The sequence below is a fragment of the Aplidium turbinatum genome, chromosome 5 (genome assembly GCF_918807975.1).
Source record: "Aplidium turbinatum chromosome 5, kaAplTurb1.1, whole genome shotgun sequence".
NCBI classification, from domain to species: Eukaryota; Metazoa; Chordata; class Ascidiacea; order Aplousobranchia; family Polyclinidae; genus Aplidium; species Aplidium turbinatum.
In genome coordinates this window covers 11,303,252-11,329,560 of record NC_137476.1, presented here as the reverse complement: position 1 = coordinate 11,329,560, position 26,309 = coordinate 11,303,252, and the positions used below count along the sequence as shown (strand labels likewise).

The following is a 26,309-nucleotide window of genomic DNA, read 5'->3' as shown; positions in this document are numbered from 1 at the left end:
CCGAAGCTCAGATTAAATTTATCCAACCAAGTAAATTGTCTCAGTTGATCAACAATTTTTCTCTCAGAAATACCAGTAGCATATTGATTGAAAAACTTGTTTTTTAAGAATCTTGTCAACTCAAAGTTTGACATGATTGACCAGTTGAGACTGGAAGATCAACTGGGCGATCGTGATCCATGTATTGGCCACCCTTGCTGTATAGCAATAGGCTACTGTCTTTTATAGATATACGTGAACTACACTTTGCAGCCCATGTTAAACTATTGACTATTCATTATATGTTTAATAGATTTTAAGTGTTATATGCCAATATTTTCTACTGAAGACATCTTTTAAGTCAGGAAGGAAAATAAAGTTATTGCTTCATCAGTCTACAAACCCTCAATTTGGAAAAGTAAACATTTCTGTATCAACAAATAGAATTTATATCATCCATCAAATTATTGGTGCCGACTGTATGACTGGGTTTCCCACATAATGTTGAACAACTTACTTTCTAGTCTGTCACGAAAAAAAACTTTTGAAGCAGACGCAGAAACTTCTGATCTTTCAAGATGTCTTTCCACTTTCAATCTTGTTTCAATAGGTAAGCCATATAAAACTCCAGATTAGTTATGTTTATTTTAACCTATTTGCATGTGGCTGTTAAAGTGTTAATTCCTAAAGCTGTCTCTTACTTCACTGTTATTTTTTAGAATAAGTTGAACAATCTTTAATCTACAGATGAAATCGGTTAAGCGCATATCATACTGCTTGAGCATAATATATCAATTGTTTTTTGGTATCAAAATCTGAAATCCCAAACCACATTCTATCTAATGCTAAGTAAAATTATCGGTTTAACGAGTCCCACTTAAAGGAATATATCGAAAAGTGTATCAGGATTTGCTTCTCGTTTGCTTACTTCATTCATTTAATTGTATCATTGCCTTTGCTTACAAGTACATCTGGACAAAGACAATGTCACGCATCAAACGCTTGCCATTAAGCAAAAGGAGAATGTCCCCTTTTTTCTTTCACATAACTGTCTTTTATGTGGAAAAATAAAGTGAACAAAAATAAGGTCACCAGACAGATGAGTGCCGCTAAATAAAAAACAAGCGACTGTAATCCTTGCTGTAATCTCATGCACAAGATATCACGCCACAAGAATCTAATTCTTACATAGCTGAATTTCGTTAAGGTGAAGGAACGAGCAAAAATAATAATCACACTGCAACAGTTCTAAAAATAGAACTCTTGAAACATTCACGCAGGTAGTCATGTGATGTCAAAAGTCGTCTTGTGACGTCACAGAAATTGTTGAAGATAAAAAGAGGCCAATTGTCACAATTTGTGGGAAATGCTTTGATTGTACAATTGATTGGCGCAAAGTATGGAGCAACATCTGACCACACATCTGACTTGCAGAACTTAGTTAGAACTGCAGCAAACTAATTTAAATGAAAAAAATGTATGAAACGATTGGAAATAGTATAAAAAACGATTAAAACACAACGACTAAAAAACCGTTTTTAACCATCCCTAGATTTGACACTAGAATAGTCAAATTTTGTTTTATTGGCCAACAGAACAAAATAAACTGAACTGAACATATTTTAACACCAAAATGGCTTATTAAGATGGGTCTGCTACTATTGGGAGAATCTGTTTTAGAGACAGCCTTTTTCGAAGAAAACCCTTTTTGAGAGAATTGTAAAATCACAGCGGCATATGTATATTGAATGGAATTAGCATACAATAGAAAAATGAATGATAATAATAAATGATCACCCAATTTAAAAGTTAATTTAACAAGCTTGTTTTCTGTTGCTTAACAAGATTAAGGTGTTTTTATAGCCTACGGTGGTACACCTGATAATAATAATCAGCCATAATTTCCAAAAGGATGCATCAACTGTTATTTTTTGTTTGTTTTGTTATTTGACATCGATTGAATCATCTCTGGCGTTTTTGTATTGACTTGTTAAACTAGGAATTGGAATTTTCTAATAGTTGAGGATTCAAATATGTTCTAAGTTTGCATACAGACGGTGATGCAGGATACATGTCAATTTTATGTGAGCAAACATTTTAATTTAATACAGTAGTTCAAAAATAAATTTATTTCGCTTTTTATTTTTTGTTAAATTTCTATTCAATTTACTTTACTTTGTCGGAATGCAAAAGAAATGATAATGTGGAATAAAATAAAATTCTCTAAATAAACAGAAGGCGTCGTTGGATTTTCGAAAAATCTTAGAAAAGGGCTTTGTCCGAAAGAGGCTGTCACCGAATCGGATTCTCCGAAACGGGCCAGCTCGTATTAAGATAGTGAATTGCCATTGTGGTAATATTGTAATACAATTGACTTAAATTTGCATCCCTTGGTTTTGGTCACAGCAGGATGGGCTATTAGCTCATTAGTTCCTGGTAACATGATTTTGATAAAGTATTGTAAGACAAAGTAATTTTAAGCAAATGTTTGCTCCAACAAATTGTTTTCAATGGATTACTTTGTTTACTTGGTTTTGTGTGTTAATTGTTTTTTTTTTGTTTCATGAAGGTGTTGGTAGCACGCTTGGAGCAGGAGTCTATGTGCTTACTGGATCAGTTGCAAGGAATGATGCCGGTCCATCTATTGTTTTATCGTTTACTGTTGCTGCGTTTGCTTCTATGCTAGCTGGTATGAGTTGCAAAATACTGTATTTATTTTCTGCCATTATGTTTTGAATTATTGTTTGTAACAGTTCACTTTATAGGATATTCTGAAAGTATGGTGCATACATAGCAGTGTACTGGTATATCAAAGAATCTAGTGACAATTGTTTAATGACGTAGATCTAAAAGTTTTGCTGATTTGGTCTTTAGCATATTGCTAATTTGAAACTATGATAGTTATCCTGACAACTGTTTTATGAGGCATTAAATCAGAAATACCATCACATACATGCAACTACACAATCACATTGCTATACTGTGAGACTCTGTTATGTATGATTTTACCCATCTTTTTTCTGTAGTTTTATTATAGATGATGGCAGTTGATTTCCATTGTAAAAAAACCTAAAAATCATGAGATAAAGAACTTCATCAGTGCCATATCACCTTACTTAGTTAAATATTATTTATCATTTGGAGCAGAGACAGGCAACTTCTCTAGTCGACGGGCCCGATATGGGAAAATGAAGTACTTGGTGGGTCAGATTCCTGAATCGATACATCAATCATGTATTTATCCATCTATACAGGGTTATCAATAATTAACATTACAACTTCAAACAACTGTATGTAACAAATGGTAGACACTTTTTGAGTAATAAACATAATATTATTGTCAAATAAATACGACGAAGAAGAAGAAATAAATAAGTATTTAAAAAAAACAAGTTTTACTTAATGTGTCCGCCATTTGCATCCATAACAAGTTGGCGACTCTTCGAAAAGGACCTGCAAGAGTCACGAATAATTTTTTGAGGTATTTTGGTCCATTCTTTTTTCAGATTAGCCTTCAGCGCTTCCAAACTTTGGTGGTGTTTAGTCGAAACCTTGCTCTCCAGGTAAGAGCAGATGCCAAAGTCTCAAAGGGTTCAGGCCTGGGGATGAAGGAGGCCATTCTTGCTTGGAAATGAAATACGGCTAGAGAAAATCTGACCATTGGCTGAAAGCCAGTTTTGCATTCTCTTAGCTCCATGTAAAGGGGCCGAATCTTGTTGGAATGCCCAATTACGCTTTTTGAAGTGTTTCTTTGCCTAAGGCAACAATAACCCTCAAGAATATCATTTCGGTAGTTTTCTTAGTTCAATTTCACTCCTTGATCCACAAAAATCAATGGACTCCTTCCTAATTCGTTGACTGCGGCCCACACCATCACTGATGCCGTTGTTTCCAAGTGACTACCCGGGGTTCTACGTCACCATCTCTTCACTTTGATCTATTTTTTTTGGCGTGTGCTTGAGGCAAGGCTTGAGACTGAAAGAGATTCGAGCAAGAGACAAAGAAAAAGATGGAAAAGCCCTGGTATGACGGAACATAACATGCTTGTCACTTGACTAAACACCAAAACAGAGAACTAAAGAATAACTAACAGTCACTAAGTATTATCTGACGTAGTAAGCAAGTACTGGAGGACTGTAGCCGCGGCCACATTATCATGTAAGACCGGAAACTGCGGACCCTTAAAATTGTGTTACTGGCCTTATGCTACCTGCCCTTGATTTGGAGTAAAGTACTGCAAGCCTTAAAGCAGCCGGCGGCCATTGCGGCCATAGTGCTTGAATGACCGCCGGTGCTACCTCCTCAGTCGGCCAATTCGGCCGCCGGTTTTTTCTAGCCAGTTATTTAATTTCGCAATAGAATGATCGTGAATTAACTGTCGAAAATATGTAGTATTGAAGAGTGACACAGAATTAGGTCAGCACGTCATAATCACCACTGTTGTATTTTGTGGAAACATTTCCTATTGTATGGAATATATCCATGTGCGATCACCAGCGCTATAAATCTTGTTTGTAATTGCCGATGTTTATTTTAACAAAGTGTTAATCCGAAGTGCTAATTTACATCGGCTGGCAATATTGTCGTTTTTATGTAAATTTAATGTTGTTGGACATTAAATCGTTGTTAAAAAAGAAGAACTACCCAGACAACAAAATTCGTCATTTTTACCCTGGTTTAACGACTGAATCAATGTAAAAATGACAAATATTGTTGTCTGGGTAGGTTAGTTGACATCCAAGGGGAAAACACGTGTCTTCAGAGTTGATAAATGTTTCCGCTGTGGGTTAGTGACTTCACACCCTCAATGGTGAGACATTATAACAACATAAATGATCATGTTTTATGAAAGACGGTATGCAGTTGAAACAATTTACAGAGCAGCGAGCAGTTGAAACAATTTAGTGTCGTAAGGTGGTCCCGCAATACCGGATTACAATCCCGATAAGTTATTGTGTGGTACAACGATTCTATAGCAGGACGTCGCCCAGACTTCAACAACACTATGTGATCATTTTGGCATTGTTGCAAGTTTAATTCTATGTACTCATGCTATCGTTATTTGTATTTTAGCCTCCAAGCACGCAGATTTGGCCGCCAAGAAGGAGCTCTCGGTAGGCCACGATGGCTGCCGGAAAAAAACACGAGTTTTAAGGCCTGTACTGTGATACGGTCAGAAAATGTAAGCACAGACACTTCACTGTCAAATTAAACAATTTTGTTTTTATGTAGGTTTGTGCTATGCTGAGTTTGGTGCAAGGGTACCGAAGGCAGGCTCAGCGTACATCTACAGTTATGTTACTGTTGGAGAGTTTATTGGGTTTGTCATTGGCTGGAATCTTGTGTTGGAGTACATAATAGGTTAGCTTAATCTTTTTATAGTTTGTTATACTTAATTTATTTCTGGGCTCTTTTTACTCTTAGTTGTGTTATATTTTAAAGATCACCAATATTGATGTTAAGTCATTATGCTCATAATCTTTCATTCTTTGTATCATCATTTGTCGTGCAATTCCATATGTGGTAAATTCCAATGTTTGCTGCATGAGCCTAGAAATAATGAAATATATATGTGACCTTATCTGTGTCCTGCCAAACCATACATTGGTTTATTTATCTAATGTCTGTTTGAATTTTGTTAGAGAGGTCACCTTTTTAACCATAAGCAAATGAAGCCGAGAAGCAATGACATTTAGCATTATATAAAATATATTATATACTGTGACCAAGTGTATCAATTTGACAAAAGTTTTTTTTTTTTGATGGGTTGGTAATTTTGTTGGTCTTCCACAATCAACAGACACATAATTGATAATAATTTTGATAGTTTGTACCTTCACAACTTTTTTTTGACGTCATGTTAAATGCTATGTTGTTGCCTGGTTCCATTTGCTGTTTGAAAGTGGCTTAGTTAATTTCAAATGTGTGATTGAAATTTGAAAATAAAGTCCTGCAGCAAATCAAAATTGGTATGCCACCATATTGGAACTAAGCGTGCTCACCGATAGTTTATTAAGCATTTGCGATAAACTTGCATTTTGTAACGAATATGACACAACTTATTAGGAGTTTCAAGTGTTGCCAGAGCATGGAGTGCAAATCTCGATTCTTTGACTGGGAAACAGATTGCTCACAAAATGAGAGAAGTCATGCCTATGAATGTTTCTGGACTTGCTACCTATCCTGACTTTCTTTCTGTTGGCCTCATTATGCTAGTTACAAGTATGAAACATGGTCTGGTCTGAACTGGATATTAAATTTATTAACAAACTTCTATGTTCATTGAGATTAAAGTTTACTCCTTGTCATGCATCCATTGCACGTATTGGAGCAAGCACAAAGAAAAAAAGCACACAGCACAACCAAACGTCTGTGCTGTGTGCTTTTTTTCAGCTTATTGTAACAGTCTTTTTGCAGTGCAAGGGCGCGCGCATTAATTTGCTAAGAACTCAGATTTGGTATGCAGTCTACCCATTGATTATTGTGTGTAAATTAACGCAGTGTTAGATGCTTTTGTTTCATCAAACCTTGAGGCTTAGGGTTATGTCAACGCTCTGGCGGTGCTTAGACTAAAACTTTGAACTGAAGTAATCATTATTGTACTGCACTTTATTTTGGGTCTGCTACTATTCGGCGAGTCCGATTCGGCGAGTTCCTTATTCGGCGATTTTTTGTAAATCCAAGAACGCCTTCTGCAAATCCAACAATTAAATATTATTCTATATGTATTCAGACATTGAATCAATGTAAATATGAACTGTTAGGCTAATTGGGTTCTTTGAATCCTACGTCACCGTCTATATGCAAACTTAGAATATATTAGTTATTTTTGTCATGAAATTACCTAGCCTAACTATATTTTTAGAAGTAGTGCTGCCAGACCTTTTTATTTTTTGTACTAAAATTCGTATCATCAAAACTACTTTACTTCTGTAGCTTTAATGTTTTATACAAATTGTTGCAACTATAATCTTTCGCCTTAATTTGCTTTTGATTACAATTTTTTTTGCATTTTTATCACGACCTTTTTGGTGAAAATACAGTATAATCGCATTTAAATCGCTATAAAATTATTTCACTTGTAACTTTTGTAAAACTTTTAGAAAATGAAATTGATTGAACAAAGTTTATTTGAACAGAAGTAGTATGTCTGTATTTTATTACATTTAATTATATCTCTATTGTTATTTACTTTTTTTCGAATCCGCATGGTCACAATGAACCGGTTTCCTGCCAGGGTTGTCAGACAGCTTTTGAGAAAAAGAGCCAAACAATGTCGAAAAAAGGGCCAAACTGGGTAAAAAAGAGCCAAATTGTTCAATAATGTTAATAACATTGCTAATAAAACATAATAACGTTAACAACGTCAATAACGTTACAAGGTGCAACCAGTGCTTCCACTTCTGACAATTGATAAATTCTTTTCAGTTTCCTTTTTTGTCCTGAAACATCCCTTTTTTTTCAGTCGGAAATCCTTCAAAATTTCCTTCATAGGCGAGGTTATTTTTGACGTTATTTAAGTTAAAAAAGGTGCCAATGCAACTTCAAATTATTTTAATCTCACATAAGTTATGTTTTAACCTGAAAGAACAGAAAATCAGTGAATTGAAGAAGTGGTACGGTATTCAAATCGCTACAAAAAACAACACCTTGCAGGCAGTACCGGTACCTGATCTAGTTGACAAACCCAATCTATTAGAACAGTAGGCTACACAAAAGCAGCACAATTTTTACAATAACATGGTTTACTTCCTTTGTTCACTGTCCAGCCAAAAAACTGTTTGTCAGTTAGTCGGTTCTGGGATATTTACCACCTGGAGTCCTGGACATCATTTACCAATTACCACTCATCTTTACCACCCGGACTCCTAACCTATCTCTAACACCGAAAATGTACAGGTGGTAAATGTCCAGTAATGAACTTATTCATCTATTAACAAATTTATTTTTGTGTTTAGTTCGGTTTTCCTTGATGCGCTAACTTGTTCAACTCTATGGGCTAGGCTATCTCTTTTTTCTCCTTGTCAGTAACGTCTTCACAATCATTTGAGACTGATGAAAACTTCAGGATACTAGGCGTATTCATACTGACTCAGTCTGACTGTGTACTGTGTCGTAATGACCCGTTTCGGTGAGTCCGATCCCTTAACAGGAGATTTTTTCAATTTTTTTTTAAATTGTCGGGTACCGTAGCCTAATTATCATTGCCGTTTTAGGGTTAGGGGTTAGAGGTTAGGAACTCACCGAATCGGACTCACCTAATCGGACTCACCGAATCGGACTCACCGAATCGGACTCACCGAATAGTAGCAGACCCGTACTGTGTAGCCTACACTATACATGTCGTATACACAGCCTAGCTAGCTCTATTATTATGACCATAATAGGTTCGCATAGACTATAACTAACTTTTCTAAACCGGAAGGATACGACTAGCCTAAGCTTATTATATTTATACCCAACACTGCCAACAGTACGTCGAAGCTAAGTGAACTTTGTCATTGCTACTCAAGTTCAACCGTAAATCACGGATTACCTAATTTTAACTAAAAGAATTGAGAACTAACTGACTCACGTCCATTTCCCAAAATGGCGAGAATAGAAATCAAGCGACGGCAAGGCGAGAATGGGAAAGAGAGTGAGGGGGGTTCCGGATGGCGAGTGGCGACGGAAACCAGCTGATCATCGTTGTTCCAATCGTTTTTAGAACTTTTAAAGGGAAATATTAATAAAAGTTTCTTTACAATTGCTAAAAACAACAATTCCCTTTTTAAGATAAAATTTCCGAGTAAAATTGTTAAAAATCCTTAAAAAATCCTTCCGATCTTCATTTCCTTTTTTTATCCTTCAAAGCGTTGAAAAATTCCTATTTCGGGATAAAATCCTTCAAAGTAGAAGCACTGAGTACAACAACACATTCTACAAGAACAATTCCAAATCTTCTTCTTCTACAGTGTTTCCATTCGAATCTTTGGCATTGGCATAAACATTGTCAGCTCAACACTGTCTAAAAAATCGTAATAACACTTTTTAGTCTCAATTTCTGAAAGACATTTATTTAAATAGCTAGTTTGATAGTATGTGCCAACTGCTTCCAAAAAGATCCAAATATTGAAAACAAAGGGCCAAGTGGCCAAACAATTTTTTTTGGGGCCAACTACCTCTAAAAAGGGCCAATCTGGCAAGCCTGTTTCCTGCAATGTTTATTTTTCTGAGTCTTTTATGACATCACAACCAAGTTTTTGAATGCGAGACTCTCAAAGTAAAAACCTCGGGAAACTTGCCACTTTTTGAATTTCTTTTGTATTAAATCGCCCTTGTTGCTCTTGCGAGTGTTAATTGTAGGTCTATTTTACAATCGACGAAATAAACGTTTTCTTTTTTCGCTTTCTTTTCTAGGTTTGGTGTCTGTGCGTTTTCTACACGATTTCAACGTTTGGCGACGTTAAAACGATGTAAAAACGGCAATTTCAGCTGGTCGGGATAACTAGGCTACGGTACCCGATAATTTCCTGTAAATCCAAGCTGTAGGCCACACATTTGGTTAGCCTTTGATAATTATCATATAGACATAAACATGACGAATGACATAAACATGACGAAATTTAATTTAATATATAGTTCAAACTTTTTATTTTTTTTGCATGTTTTCAATGTTTAGCGACGTTAAAACGAAGTAAAAACGGCAATGATAATTAGGCTAGTGCTACGGTACCAGATAATTTCCTTTCAAAAATTTCAAAAGATCGCCGAATAGGGAACTCGCCGAAAAAGGCTCTCGCCGAATCGGACAAGCCGAATCGGGCCATTCCGCTTTATTTGAGCCTCTGAGAAACTTACTTTATGGTCAAGTTGTCAATTGTCTCATTTTATTTGAATTATTTCAGTCATGCTGTCCGTTGGAATGAAGGTGTCGAGTCTCTTTCTTACGGTTTTAACAGCAATTAATATAATAGTTCTCCTATTCTGCTCTGCGGCTGGATTTGTGGAAGGTACAGATTTTCAACTACTTTTGGTTCTACACCATCTGGTTGGTTGAATAGTAGTCTAAACATTGCAATTTTGTGAATTGTTGGTAATGTATTAGAAATTATTGTTCACATTGGGAATGAACTTGAAATATGTTTGTAAATTAGGATTCTATTTCATTAACTTGGCTGTTTTTGGCGTTACACTTGTTTGAGAGACTTGACTGTTTTTATTGGAAAAGCACTGCTGTGTGCTGAATCTAAATTTTGGCTGACGTTCTTGTTCCACATTGCTTTTTCTCTTGAGTAGATATTTGAAACACTTGTGTGAAAATACCTCAATAAATTATTGTGAGTAGTTTTGATGTTTTTTACATCCCATCTTTTTTCCATCTAGCTGACCCTGGCAATTGGAATATACAACCAGACAGGATACCAGCGGGTGCTGGTACCGGGGGTTTCATGCCGTTTGGGTTTTCCAAGATGATGGAGGGCGCAGCCACCTGTTTCTATGCTTTTGTAGGATTTGACACAATTGCTTGTGTTGGTAAGTTCCTCGTCAACTTGAAAACTGTTTGCTATTCCTCCACTGACTACACTATACTTATTGCAAAAACTTGGTTTAATCAGTAGGCGCTTCTCAGGATATCTTTCGATTTGTGCGTTTTCGATATGTTTTGATAACATTTTTTATTTTGTAGTTATGAAAAAAGGCGGAGCGCTCTCATGAGTTGCATTCTTGAAATAATCATATAGGCCACATGTGTCAAACTCCCGACCCGCGGGCCAAGTCCGGCCCGCAATAACAAAAATTTTGGCACGCAGGATGGTATTAAATTCCTTTTAAATCTGGCCCGTCGATATGCTGCATCATAAGCAACTTCAAGTTTTAATCAATAATAAACTTACATAACTAAAATAAACAATAATGAAGTTATACGTGATTAAAACTTAATAAATGTTTAGTTTCTTAGTAGACTACTGTACACAGTGCATATTTGCACGAGCCAAAGTCCTCAATATGCTTCATCAAGTTAATGTTGACAACAATTTATTGTTTACGTGATAATCGATCAAAGGACATTCTGGGTAGATTTCAGGGTTGCCATATTGACAAAATCCAAAAACCTGGCGATTTTTGAAGACATTTATGGGCATATTTCAAAATTGTGTGACAGAGCAAGGAAAAAAAAAATTGTACCGCAGTTAAGTCTGAGTAGGTTCAAATGTTAGGGTAAAGTCTCGACAGCAAATATTTAACCTTACTTTGTTTTTATCATTACAGACAAACTTTTTCTTAATTTCTGAAATCTCCACCTGCTTACAAGCAAATTTTCATTAAAATTCCACATAGAATGGTAAAGGGTGTAAATGACTTTGGTTTTATTCTATTCTTCTAATTTTAATATATCTGGTGAAGTCATATGTATATGAAACATTATAAAAAATATTAGCTCCGTATTTGATACATAGTTTAGAAAATAGGTATGCAAGTTTGGTAAGCCACACATGTCTGTCTGTTACCAAAAAATCTCAAAAAAGTTTTTTTTACGAACAACTATATGTTTTTTTAACTTCTAACATATATTAACTATCTCACATTTGGCTGCACATATTAACCCCATACAATTATCTTTCCTCCAATTTAAATCACTAGATTTATGGAAGTTTGATATTGTGTCTGTCCGTTACCATTTTTTTCATGAATTTGTGTAGATGCTAAATAGGGCTTTAAACACCAAGACTGTCAAAGATGACTGGGTATGTAGTCAGAAAGGGATGGTGGGAACTAGCCCTAGCGCATTAGAACCCTCTTCATAAATTGAAAAAAAAAATTGAAGTAAAAAAATTACATGTATAGTCAAGTGGGGTAAAAAAAAATTTTTTTCAGAAAGGTTGTCCTAGATTTTTTAGCTGATCAAGATGACCACTAAAGTTGGTCACAATATAGAGACTATGTATGTCTATCATCCCACAATGAAATTTTTTAAATCCATTAACTGGTTTGAAAATTATGCACAAAATACCTGAATTTTTTTACCCCAGATTTGGGGTAAAAAAAATGTTCATGGGGTAAAAAAACACCTGTGAGTATAGCAGCTTATTCTTCTTTATTATCATAATATTGATTTCATATATTTTGCTATTGATTTCATATGTAGTGTAAATAATTCTCCACCAGAGGAAAGAAGGTTTGTGTATTATCACTCATGTATTAAGGACTGTGAGAGATGCTGAACCAATAGTCGAAATTGACGGGATGGGTCACGATGATGATGTAAACGATTTTGCCCACAATTTCTGTATGCACTTTTGATTAATATGCACACTGTGAAATCGCAAAGTCTCATTTCTGTAATAAAAACAGCAGCAAGACAAAAAATTGTGTCTAGTATACTTAAGCACGCCATCCCGAATGTTACCCCCGCAGCTCTAGTTTGAATATGCGAGTGGGCAATTAAATTTCGCGGATTGTTAATCCTAAAATATCAACCAGCATACAACCATGTCATTGACAAGTTTGATTGCAAGTGAAGAGATAGTAACTGTCAAATGTTATTCCAAAGCCAACATATCAGGATCAGTATGAAGATTGGAGATAGCCAAAGCATGGGGACATCCATGATTACCCTTTAAGTGATGTTGTGCAGGCCATAGCCTCTCCACGCCTTATTTTTGGAGGAGAGAAAAATGTTTCCTTTTACATACCAGAACTTCATTACATTTGGGGATACCATGACTCAAATTGTGTGAACTAACTTGAAAAAGTCATAAATTTTCATGATTTAAGGATAATTTCAAGAATTTATATTCAATAAATAAGCTTCTTTTATCTTCCACTAGTGACAAATGACCGCTATGATGATGCAAATATTGATAAGAAAATAAAAACATAGTAAGGAATGAGAGACAAGGGTAAAAAAAACTTCAGCAGGGCTTGAAAAAGCAGGGTAACACCACTATTTGGAAATGCATGACAACAAATTCGGAAATGTATGTATATAATTGTAATGGTAGCCTATGAATATTAAAACAATTTTTTTTTGTAAAAAAAACAACTTTTTTTCAACCCAAATTGTCTAATATTGCAAACTATAATTTTTCCTATTCGGAAATAAACATTTTTTTCATCACCTTCGTTCAGTGTAGCAAAAAAATTCAGAAATGAGATAGCGTCTGTCCGTTACTTTTTAGAATGTCTGTCCGTTACTTTATATCAAGGTTTTAAACTGATTGGTGCGCAAACACTGCATCAGGGATTAGCAAAAAATACTACTTTTAAGATGGGGATACTTCTCAAATTAAAAAAAACATTGATCTATTGGGTTTGGAAGCTGAATTTAGATAGAAAGTGCATGTGAAGTCTGACTAGTGGTTTTTCTCAATTCTATCTGTCTGTCCGTTACTTTATTTCAATAGTCCGTAAAATTGGTAATACTGAAACCAGACCCAAAATTTTTTCCTACACAAACCATCATACTTAGTAGTTTTAACACGCTAAATATTGCGGAGCTGGGGCTCTTGTGGTCTTCAAGTTTAAAGATTTTCGCATCAATGTCTGTCCGTTACCAAATTTTATTTTTGAAATATCACCTTATGGTTTGGCGATTTGGCTCTCTCGGTAAATGCGCAACCAATATGCTCAAAATTGCTGGCAAAACTACCTATTATTGCTGCAAATTTGGAAGTTTCTTGATATAAGTTTTGCAGTAAATATTGAACTAGTCTGGCCCGCAACTTCTACTGATTTTTTAATTTTTGCCCGGGGTGCATTTGAGTTTGACACCCCTGATACAGGCTAATCATTAATCAACCACCATTAAATATTGCGATTTGTACCATCACGAGGTCTAAGTTGATATTCTTTGCGCTTCTTAATGTAATGTAGTTCTGTATTTTTCTTGTTACCAATTGCATTCACAAGTTGGTAATATTTTCCATGCATTAGACACCAGATTGGCTTTGTTTTACTTGAGCATATCAATAAACAGAAAAGAATCTATGCATTAGCCCTTTTATCGTTTTCTAATTGCAAATTTAGTATGTATATATATATAACATATTATATAGACTGTATTTGTCCGGAATGGCCCGTTTCGGTGAGTCCGATCCCTTAACGGGAGATTTTTTAATTTTTTTTTTTAAATTATCGGGTACCGTAGCCTAATTATCATTGCCGTTTTAGGGTTAGGGTTAGAGGTTAGGAACTCATCGAATCGGACTCACCGAATCGGACTCACCGAATAGTAGCAGACCCGTATTTGTCATGTAGCCTATCTAAGCAAATTTCCTGCAGCTCTTTTAATTTGCAATGTAGTCAAAAGTGAGTTTTAGTTTTCATTGTTACATGTTTGAATCCAACAGGTGAAGAAGCAAAGAATCCTTCCAAGTCCATTCCCCGATCAATCGTGTTAACCCTGCTTGTGTGTCTGGTTGCCTACGTTACGGTATCAGCCGCAGTAACCCTCATGAAACCCTACTACCTCCTGGACACTGACGCCCCGCTGCCAGATGCTTTTCATTATGTTGGATTAGGCTGGGCTTCTAAGCCTATTGCTGTCGGGTCTATGTGTGCTTTGATTGCCAGGTCAGTGGATTGTTATCCGTAAAGTAGCTTTGCAACATGATCACTGCAAAAAAAATTTTTTTCTTGTTTTTACGTCTTTGTTTGAATTTTTAGAACTTCACGCCAGTTAACAGCTTTCCTAACAAATTAGATCTCTAGCAAAAGTTTTATATCAGAGATAAGTATACTTCCTGCAGATAAATTGAAGCAAGTGCTATTATAAGGAACAGCAAGCTCTGGCTTAAATAAGTAATGAGGGTCAAATGCTTTAAGGAAGTTGGCCTGGGGTACATGATAAATACATTAAAAATCTTGACCAGTTATTTTATTTTGTGGACGCAATAAACTAACCGTTCTTGTGGTTAGTTTTTCACATACTTCATAGTGTCTTAGCTGTCAATTTTTAAAATATCCTTTATACTTTAGTGTGCTTGGTGCTGCCGTTGGAATGCCACGAATTGTTTTTTCTATGGCTCGAGATGGACTCATATTCAAGTTTCTTGCCAGTGTATCCGACAAGACTAAAACACCTGTTCCCGCCACTATTGTTTCCGGCATTTTTTCAAGTTAGTGTTAAAAATGTTATGGTGTATTGAACGGTGTGATTGTGGAATGGTATTGATATTGTAAAATATCAACATTGTTAGTCGTTAGATATTTTACGATACTCGAGAAGCTGTTTAATTGTTGACGTCATGATAGTACTTTGATTTCTATGCTTTGAACTCTTGAAGCAATTCCAAGTCAACGGATAACAATTAGACTTTTGTGTTTAGGGAAAAATAAAATATAATTACCGCCCTCGATGGATAGACATAATGGCTGAAACCTCACAGCCACCAACATCTTGCCGAGTTGTCCTACCAACAGAATATTGAGCCATGGACTTCTAAATAGTAGCACCTGGACCGGACACGCAGTGGCCAACATGTGGCCAAACAGTTGGTGCAACAGTTGGCCAACAGTGGGCCAACAGGGTTAGTTACTTGGCTGTTGGCCCACTGTTGGCCAACCGTTGTACCAACTGTTTGGCCTCATGTTGGTCACTGCGTGTCCAGTCCAGGTGCTACTATTTAGAAGTCCATGATTGAGCTCTACATTGACTCCTCACTGGTTCTGAGCAGTAGACATGAAAATGAGCATGCAATGAAGCAATCTCTAACCGGCGGCGTCTTTAATGTTTGAATCTAAACTCCACTTTTGTTCCACGTTCATTTTAGTTGTTCCTCGAAATAGCAACAATAATAATTCCTGCATTGGTTGTTGTGGTTTTTATGTTTATTAAACGCGAAGCGTGGGCCATGCTTGTTTGTTTCAAAACGTTGCTGCCTCTGCACCTGCATTCGGTTTTTCTGTTTGCAGCTTTTCATGCATTGTTGGTATAAATTAGAAACATGAAGCGCTGTATGCCTTACTGGACGGTCACATTATATAAACGTTATAAACAACGTTAGCATGAGGCCACGAAACCTAGTTCTTCCTGTTGCGGCTCTTGTACTGTTTTGGGTTGTGCAATGTACAATTGTGCATGCCTGATGGCCATCAACTGCTGGGTACGAAACCTGTGCTGGTGGTAGGACGAAATAAAAACACGAAGCTATTCACGTGACACGATGTCGCAATAAGCAAACGATCGTAACCAAGGTTGAATTTAAACGCTTCTTTGCACAAGGCTCAACGTAATCGATTTAAAGTTATAAAGTTCTATACTGTTTATTTCTAGTCATAGGAGCATGATCCAATAGAATATGGCACCTACCGTGCGTCTACCGTCTGGGAACTTGATGTACATCGTCACTCGTCAGTAATCAACATTATTTTGAGTTTAATTTACCGTGCAGGTATAATGGCATTGATATTTGATCTTGATGACTTGGTCAATATGATGTCTATTGGCACCCTGATGGCTTACACATTGGTCGCTTGTTCAGTTCTTCTACTGAGATACCGACCTGATGAAGCAGATCATGCAGCATTTGAAGAGATCACCCTCAACGGTGAGTTAATTATTTACATGTTTCTCCCGCTGTGTTTCAATTTATTGTGTCTCCCTTGTTTTCTTATAAACATAATGATACTCAAAAATATTTTCAGATTGATAATTTATTTTAATTAAAGAAATGCTTATTCTACGTTATTGGAAGAAAAAGGGACGTGTGTTACCCTTGTCACGGTTTTATGTCATCTCACATCCCACGATATTAATTTCCTGCAGCGTAAACAAAATATGCACGAGTACGATTGGTTACGTCATATTTTTCTCAGGTAATATACCATGGAGCTTTACAATGCCACCTGTCGGAAACTTACTGTAGATATCTCAGCATTTAGAAAATGGAATAGCCTTCGCTATAAGTTAGAGCCGATACTTCTGTCTATGGGATAGGATTTTCGTCAGTGATCATAACCATAAAATTAGCCATGATCTTTAGTAGCGTCATTTTTTTTTCGTACAGAAACCGCACCTTTGCTCCACAAAACTTACGACCACCGTACTGTCCCATCATTTCAACAAATCATGTTTCCTCGCGTGGGATTTGCCACCAATGTGACAAGCAAAATAGTTACGTGGATTACAGTTATATCAGGTATATAGATTTAAACCAAGCAATATGCATTTTGTAATAAAGCACACATAACAAGTTGCTTCGGCCTTGCAATGAGGGAACTGCAGGTTTGCCGCATGAACCAGGGGTGGCACTTTCCACCTACACACTTCTTTTACTGATTACAGCTGAAAGTAGTTGTACGATTTTTAGCTCTGGGCAGCACAAAACTGTTGAGGTAACAATATGCTATAAGAATTGTGAGTTGTCAAACCATTTTTCTTTTTAACATTACTTTATTTAATTTCCATGCTTTGCAGTTTTGTTCATGATCCTGCTTAGCGTTCTTCTGGTGTGGGGTGAAGAGAATTTAACGAAATGGTGGGGTGTCTTTTTGATTGTGGTTCTCGTCAGCTTGATCGCGGTATGCACTGGCATTGTAATGCGACAGCCTGAGAGTATTAGGCATCTTTCGTTCAAGGTAATTTGCAACAGTTTCATTTTTTGTCATATTGTCCCTTTCAAATTCAAAAATGCAACTACAGTGTAATGTGTTTTGTGAAGATAACAAATGGTGTACACAATCACACACAATTACACACAATCACACGTGATTGCATTTGTTGTTTAACTGGTTATAAAGTTTCAACAACCCAAGCTGTTGATTTGCAGAAACAAACTTTTAGCTTATTTTGTCATCGTAATATTTGCCTATCAAATCACGTGTGTTTTCTTGGCTTGATTCCTTGCGAGGAACAATTGAATTATGGGGAACGAGCGTAAATGTTGACTTCAAAAACCGTCTTCCATCAGCAATATCTCTGAGTTATGAAAAGCTAAATTTCACATTTTGTTTGCTCGATTTTCCAGTTACGTAACAGTACATCATAAAAAGTTCATTGTACATCTATCACGTGCCAGACACAGACTCCGAAACGTCTTTTTTTCATTGATTTAGCGTCTGCGGACGTTTGATGTGTTGTGACAATAGTGCAGGGTTTTTGGCACTTCTCCACAGCCCAGCATGACCTTTCATTTCTTTCAATGCAATAAACTGGTGCTGTCAGCACTTAAAATTTAGCTGATTCAAAGCTTTTTTTATGCTTTAGTTAGACGATGTTTGAAATTTAAAAGTAGTTTTTGTTTCTGAGTTGTAAAAAAATTCCTTTCTCCGCATTTGCCTTTGAGTTATATTCTACGTTTGCTATAACACATGGTTGTACCATCATGATATCCAACCACGCATAGCTCGTTTAACATCTCTTTGAGCAACCGCTACTAAAAATAGCGATGAATAAAATACATTCTGTAAACTTGCGTTTTTTAGTTTAACCCTTCATCACAAAGAAACCAACTGTTTTCTCAGTCAATAATTGACAATTACAATTCCATTTAATAACAATTATTGTTTGTTGTATTGATTCAACGTCTGCGTACGTTGGTAAACGTTGGATCAATGTAAAGAACTGATTTGCAGGTTGGGTTGTTGTGACTGTGACCAGAAGCATAACATGTCTGTTTTCCTCGTGTCGACTTTAACAACATTGTCATCTGCAAACATGCACACAAGCAAAGCTTAATCATTAACCGTTCATTTTCCCTTTAACAAGGGTCGTGGCCTGATTACTTTGAATAAAAGAAAGCTTAACCATGTTGTTGTTTTACATCCACAGACCCCTCTTGTACCTTTCATTCCATTGTTTAGCATATTTTTTAACATATATCTGATGTTGAAGTTGCCATACATGACATGGGTTAGATTTGCTATTTGGATGGTTGTAGGTAAGTGTTTGTTGCAGTCAAAGTGTATTTACTTCAATAAAGCTTCATTTTGTGTATCGATACAACTTACTAAAAATTGAATGAAGCTGTTCACAAGGCATCTAGTAAAATAACATGATATATGTTCTTCTGGTGCAAACTAAGCTGAACTATCACAAGGTGTATAAGGTGATAATCTGCTTTTATTGCCATGCTAGACAGGCAGTCACTACCTGATCTATCTCTGAAGTCGTGTCTGCTTGACGAAACGTCGGAATAAAAGCAGATTATCACCTTATACACCTTGTGGTAGTTCAGCTTAGTTTGCACCAGAAGAACGTATATCATGTTTAGAGATGTACCGATACCAATATTTTGGCCGATACCGATATCACTTTTTTAGGCCGATACTGATACCGATATTTCAGCCGATACTTTGGTGTTACAAAAAGAAGCAGTTTTGGTATTTGCAAGGAATTATATCAAATGCTAAGTTTTACCTTATTTGCATAAAACTATTAAAAAAAGCTTTCAATTGGCATAATTTATTAAAGATTCAAGAATCCAATCTCAACCGCATTGTTGTGTCATAATAGTAGGTTTTAGTAATGAAAGGCCACCATAATTGAGGACTGAGGTATATGGGAAGAAACATTACATCATAATTGGGGTTTCTGAAAAATTAAATAAAGTGTTTGCGCAAACTCTCCAAATTGGCTATCATAATTGATAATAAGATGTAAAATGTAAACCAAGTGATTTGTGTAGTCGTACAAAAACTATTCAACAAGTAATGTGCAACCTAAGGGCGCTTGTTGTTTGGTTGAAAAGCTTTTGTCAGGCCAAGACCACCCAGGCAGCAAAAATGCACAATCCCGCATCGCCCCCAGGCTTCTAAAGGTCCAAAAAACCCGTGCAACCCGGCTGTCCCCAGCAAGCCGGCTCCACCAGTCCGCGACCCAACTTCCACCCCTCGCTGCAACAAACCCACCAAGCTCAAACAATGCCACGGCAGAACAAGCAGGCCCAAAACGAAAGCAATGGGACCACGAATCCTCACCAAACCGATCAAAACGGTCCTGCCGCGCCCAATACGACAACCCCACCGCGAAGAAAGGAGTGCCCCTCCCGGCCACCAGCACAAGGCCGAGCACCCACCAGCACAGCGAGCAGCCGCGACCCGCCAACCACAATAGTACAGTTTCCACACTAGCCAATTCAATTCTTGTCGATGTCAATTCTTGCTACAAAACGGCTGCCGAGAAACATATAGTTGATTGGATGGTCTAAATGGCTAGCGTGGAAGCCTCACCGCTATGGCCAGCGAACCACAACAGCCCGCCGCACCAGTGAGCGCCCCGCGCCGACAGCCGGGAAGAATGCTTCCCCCCACAACGAGGCCGCCATCCCAGGCGCAACATGACCACTTATTGACCAGCCCAGCGAGGACCCGCAATCCCACCGCTCCCACCCTGAGCCCACCCACTCCGCCACGACATTGCCCAGGCTTGGCGAGTCCACCACAACGAAAGGTGGAAACCAAATCACAAACCGACAGAACCAGACCACCAAAAACAACCAAGTTACACGAGTCCCCCAAACGTCCAGCAACGCAAAAACGATGCAAAATTACACATTTCCGCCACCTGGGCAGTCCTGGCCTGGTTTTATCCTTTGTTAAGAGTAAAAGAGAAACACAAATGATGAATATTGGAGAAATTGAGTCTCCTTCACAACTTAAGAATCGAACAACGCAAAACTGCTGAAACAAAACGTTTTGTTTGAGTGAAAGAATCACTGTAAGCAAACAATGCCAAAAGGTGCGCGCATGAAGTCATGGGAGTGTGAGGTATCAAAAATTTGAACAGGTTTTTATTTTTCTACATCAATGTGACGTTAGTTACAACTTTAAAAAATCTATATCTTTGCTTCTGCAGAAAATCCCCAGCAAACACCTTTTTTTTACATGTTTAGTATCTGCCAAATTTTGCCGATACCGATACTCAAAAAATGGCCGATATCACCGATACCGATATATCGGTACATCTCTAATCATGTTATTTGATACGACATATTGTTTTCTAATCAAAGGAAACTAACGTTAAATCAACGTCAACAAAACGTTTTTTACTGACTAGTATCCAACCAAGCCTACAATTTGATCCACCACCGCACTGTACCAACCAACACCTGATGTTGCAAACTGATTGTTTCATAGACAGAGCACATGACAACCGTCAGTTCAAAGTTCAACCCGGTGAACCCACGCTTTTGACGCACTGGTTTTATCCCCAGCATTTTCAATAATGTAATTTGGCCATATAGAACGCACCGTGTGGACTAAACCAAATAGCTAATCAATCGTTTTTTTGCATTGATTCTACGCCTATAGACTAGCAAAACAATCAACTTAAAAACGGTTGATTTGCTGTTTGGGAAAACTATGAACCGTGCCTTCATTTTTCATTGCGTATCTTTCAAGTCATGTGTGTTGCACGTCACTGCACGACGTGCAGTGACACGTCATGTGATGCATTCATATGGACATCGAGCCATTACTGCTGCCGCCTACCAATCGAATATTTCTTGAGAGAACGATCTGTTTCGACATACTGACTTTGTTTTCAGGCTTTTTACGGCAATCTTGCGTTAGCGTGCAAACGGCTATTGCCCTAGCAAATAGCGAATTCCTAAAACAAACCCTAGCTAGAATACAATTGCTTGTTATCACAAAAAAATGTAATGCACAACACTCTTCATGTTTTAGGGCTCATCGTATACTTTGGATATGGCATACGTCACAGCACTGAAGGAGTTGAACGTAGACAATACCAAATCGTCAATAATTCCGATGACGCCAATATGCCCATTACCTCAAAGACGGATTGAACTAATTAAAGTTTATAGTGCGCGGTCTAGTAAATATGCTTTTTGATACATGCACTTCACTTTTCGAAATAGCCCATAATGCTTTATCTTGCTCTAGTCTAGATTGAATGCACTGTATCCACTTGTTATTGCTGGATTGTAGGTGTTAAGCATGCTGGATTGTAGGTGTACTTTAATTCTTCAGTGAGGCAATATTGTATTTTAGTTTGTTTTTACTTTGTCGTAACATTTACTTTTATATTGAAACGTGTTTCTTTTGTTATGACTCATGAGTATTATTACATCAATCTTGTGTTACTTGTGTATCCCCAGACAGCGAAATCTGTCAATTTACATTGATTTAACGTCTGATGGATTTTGTTGTCTGGTTCATTGTCGATCGATCCAAACTTTACGTCATGAACACTTTGTACAGCTGTTTGAGTCCCAGACAGCAAAATACGTCATGTTTACGTGACATGTCATGTCACGTCTGCAGACGTTGAATCAATGTGAACATGACGTATTTTGCTGTCTGGGGTGTTTCTCTTCACCGGTGGTCTTCAACTTTCCCTGTGTCGACTACTGGTCACTGACGTCAGGTTCGTGACGTTTGTTGATCAACTGAGCCAAATTTGCGCCCACCTTCAAGCAAGCCAATCACGTGATCTCGCTAACGTTAAGCAGATCACCTTTCGTTGTAATAAGTTCATTTTGGAGCATGGTGCATTGTGCATACATTGCATACGCGCAACATACAATATCTTCGTGAACGGATGGAGCGCTCGAGTGCTTATCGATTCCATCAATGATAAAACGTGTTGGAAAGAAGAGTCAATTCGAAAGCGTTGCGCTCGAATCGATTTTATATAAAGATTAATTTACACTTTGTAGGTTTCTCTTTAAATAGATGCCTTCGGATGAAATAATCTGTGAGATGAAGTTGGGTGTGAAAGTATTAGACTTTGTGACGGTTTGATCACGCAGTTAAGTGTAGGTAGCCTCTGTTTAAGTAAAGATCTATGATTCTTTTTTACAGAGCTAGTGCTGACCACTGACATCTAAATTTTAATTAACGCTATCTTGGAATTCTGCTCTGTTAATTGGTTTCATGCAATAGCAAGCCTATACAAATATGACAAAGTGTAATGTGCTTTTCTGAATTCTACAAATTTAATTAAGCACTTGTATCAAAATTAAACGTTAGACTTTTATTCTTTGTACTCATTGCATGTGTTCATTTATGTACTATACTTATGGCACTTTATGATTACGTCTTTTATATAAATTCCATTTGTACTCTTGATTTTAATGTTGTGCTCATTTGCGTGTTCATTCCAGCTACGTGACCATTGTGCAAAATTGTCGTTTTCGTGATCATGAAAAATAGCAACTGTTGCTAACAGGGCACTGCTTAGTGATGGATCCAGAAGGGAGGCGATCCCCCCCTAAAGTTGTAACGTCGGGTTATTGTAGACCTACCCATCATTGTGTTTAGTTGAAATCACTCTCCCCTCCTAAAGCAACTGGATCCGCCCCTGGCACTGCTTAGGTCAATCAGCATTATTAGATTTGATTCTTACCAGTGTAGCCTAAGTATTGAGTTTTTTCATTCCTTTCTGTTTTATAAACTGAATTGATCGTGCAATAACTCATTGTAAAAATTATTGTTTTATTCAAATGTTTTTGACAAGGCTAAAATTTGAAATATAATCTTCAAACGTTTTTGTAGAATCATTTAAACTTTTTTTTAGTGCACTTTCATCTTTATTCTTGATAAGTGATTTATTGCAGCTCAGAAATCATTGCTTTTGCGGGGCTACTTTGTAGTTTCGTTTGCAGTTACAAGTAAATATTTTGAATTTTAATTCTACAAAGTGAAAGTTTTGTCGACATAATTTGTGTGTTTTCATAGAGTTGCTTTGATTTGCTGGAGCTGACACGTACTGGGACAATAGCTAATTGCCCATATTTTTATCTTTGCTAGATGTTTTGCATTCACTGTTCCGTCGTTAAAAAAGCTTCATTTTAATGCAAAATTAGCTCACAAAGTTTGTTGTATCAGAATTGCAGCAATGAACAAGGACAAGTATTTTAACATTAGTAAAGTATTTTTAATCAGTGTAGTGAAAGCACAGTCTAAAAAACTTGTACTTTTTGGGCAAAACACTTCCTTTTGCTCGTTTTTTTCATTTAAATTTTTTTTTGTACCGTAGTAACAGGTTTGCATGTGTAAACTTTTGTTCGCATCAACACAAACGTTTCAATTTCATAAAATAACGTAACATGTCGCTGGAAAGGGTCTTGATCACCTGGTTAATGTCCGACAATCAACCAAAGCATTGACTTTAACCATTTTACAATTTAACCAAAGCTTTAATGTGAAGATTTGTTTTTTACATTCGCTATTTGAAACTTCTCTGTTGATTTTATCATGCCCGTAACTGGCAGGGGGGAGACTGTTGAACTTGAAAGTAAAAGTTGGTTGCTCACTCCACCTTATCTTGCCAAGTGGTTATCGCCTGGCATTGCTGTCGAGTTTACTGCCAGCAAGCTAAAAATATTTCTAGTTAGTAAACTTTTCTGAAGTGCGGTTTGATCACTTAATGACTTCAACTCTTTATTCATGACCACTTTGTGTATATCTCATGTTTTCACTCATCGACATCTTCAACAAATATATGCGTTATAAAAACCTGTTGTTTGCTGGAAGTTGCAAAGCATTTTTTATAAAGCAGCGCTATGAAAATGACATTGCATCTCACTTCTGCTAAACATTTAGAAAAAGGATCCACGATAATAAAGTAGCCTACTTTGTTGTGCCTATATACATATTTGAATCGTTGGTTGGTGGTACAAAGCTTTAAGATTGCGAGTAGAATGTTGCTCGTGGTAGCTCGAAGCTGCAGATTTTCGTCTGTCTCTCTTTAGGATTATACTTATTTGCTAAAACCCTGCTTTTGTGTCTTTCTCTTTGGTTAAAATAACATCCTGCTAAAAATTTAGCTTCAGTGAGATTCAAGAATGAAATTAAGTGACTGCTGAGCATCGATGCGGGTCTGAAATGACCACCTTCCGAAAGTCGTGCAAACATTTTCATCTGAGCAACGCTTGTCTTGAAAGGTTATTCCTGGTAGTTGATTGAATCTTTATCCTCGGACTGGGAAAGCTTCTTGCAGAGCTTAATCCTGGCAATTTGGCATACTTGTAGAGGCTTTGAATCACTGACGCAGGCCCGGTCACCGAGATTGACAGAGTGAAGTTTCCGATTGTTGAAGTCTTGTTGCCAGGGAACTATTCCATCCATTGGATGCCGCTGAATGGAGAGCAGTCCTTAACGTGCGTTGCTCAAGCGCACACCCCGAGAGTCGAACCAGCGCCGCTTGATCTTGAAGCTTCTTCGTTCCAGAAGTGACGCGCTAACCAATTGAGCTATTTCGCATACTTGTAAACGCATGGCGTTACCGAGATTGACAGAGTGAAGTTTTCCGATTGTTGAAGTGTTGTTGCCGGGAAGTTATTCCATTTACTAGGTGCCGATGAATGTGTTGCAACATATAAGAAACTTTGAGCATGACATATAAAATCTATGGGCAGACCTTAAAGAAAACGTTGAGCTCACTATTTGAATTAATCTGCATTTGTAAAAAAAATTTGATGAATCAGAATTGGCAAAATGCAGTCAGGTAAAACATTACGTTTAGATTCGTTTTGTGGATGACGCAGTTGCATTATTTAGTGGGTTTATTTTTTAACACAACATAAGCTTTGTGATTTTTGAAAACTATGTTGCTGTTGCCAAATATAAATACACATTTAGTTGAGGCATTTACATAATACGAGCAAAAATAAGTTGATTGTTCAACTTTCGGGACGTGCACTTGAGCAACGCGCTTCAAAGACAGTTCTCCATTCAGCGGGACCTTGTGGGCAGAAGGATTCGCAGGTAACAGTAGCCTACTACAACAACAAGCAGAAACTTTGCAAATCTCAGCCGCCATGGTTGCGTCAGTGGCTCAAAGCTTGTACAAGCCGGTAAAACTGTCACGATCATGCTTTTTCGGTCCATGGATAAAAATTCAACCAACCAATTTTATAAAATTTCTCTATGTCCCAGAGTACAGTATGTGGCCTGCTTACTGCTTAGGGATGGTTAAAAACGTTTTTTTTAATCGTCGTTTTCTTTAATCGTTTTTTATTTGTTTTTTATACTGTTTCCAATCGCTTCATACATTTTTTCAAGTAACAATTGTTTTCATTTATCATAACAAAGAACTGCAAAAGGAAGTGTTCAATAAATTATAGCTGCTGAATAACTTGTTACAAATTGGTTTGCTGCAGATTTGACTAAGCTCTGTAGCCTACGTCAGAAGTGTTGTCGCAAGCTCAGCAAAGGATACCAATGAACCACCCAACTTGAAGTCAGGGACCTCAGAATACCGTACTTCAGAGATCCCTGCTTGAAGTGCTATCAAGGATGAGGACTGTTCAGTCCCAGTGGTGACGATGTTAACAGTCAATCTCCTTTGTTGCTTGTCGTAATTTATTTTATTATTTTGCTTATTTCTTTATTCCTGTCATTACATATTATAACTTGTATAGCCTATTATGATGAGTAAG

At 37.1% G+C, this 26,309-nt stretch overlaps 1 protein-coding gene across 2 annotated transcripts; it reads left to right on the top strand.

Moving 5' to 3' along the window:
• Positions 1–405: 405 nt before the first annotated feature.
• On the top strand, positions 406–24,507 carry LOC145769905 (high affinity cationic amino acid transporter 1-like). 2 transcript variants are annotated; one of them, XM_082581451.1, is made up of 13 exons: positions 406–589; positions 2,549–2,668; positions 5,212–5,340; positions 6,046–6,201; positions 9,867–9,971; positions 10,345–10,494; positions 14,313–14,535; positions 14,941–15,080; positions 16,356–16,511; positions 16,971–17,102; positions 17,381–17,541; positions 18,734–18,842; positions 21,589–24,507. In XM_082581451.1, exons 1-13 carry the CDS (start codon positions 481–483, stop codon positions 21,708–21,710), a joined length of 1,812 nt encoding a protein of 603 aa, XP_082437577.1. In that variant the 5' UTR covers positions 406–480; the 3' UTR covers positions 21,711–24,507. The 2 variants fall into 2 exon arrangements, 1 of the variants encoding a protein (XP_082437577.1); XR_014289113.1 differs by lacking the exon at positions 21,589–24,507 and having other exon boundaries at positions 17,403–17,541; positions 18,734–18,835.
• The last annotated feature ends 1,802 nt before the right edge of the window (positions 24,508–26,309 follow it).

Bases quoted from the DNA above. Each gene is read 5' to 3' on its own strand.
- LOC145769905 (XM_082581451.1), top strand. From the start codon at position 481: ATGTTGAACAACTTACTTTCTAGTCTGTCACGAAAAAAAACTTTTGAA. The intron at 2,669-5,211 runs GTATGAGTTGCA...GTTTTTATGTAG, and splicing joins GTTTGCTTCTATGCTAGCTG to GTTTGTGCTATGCTGAGTTT. The intron at 6,202-9,866 runs GTATGAAACATG...GAATTATTTCAG, and splicing joins CCTCATTATGCTAGTTACAA to TCATGCTGTCCGTTGGAATG.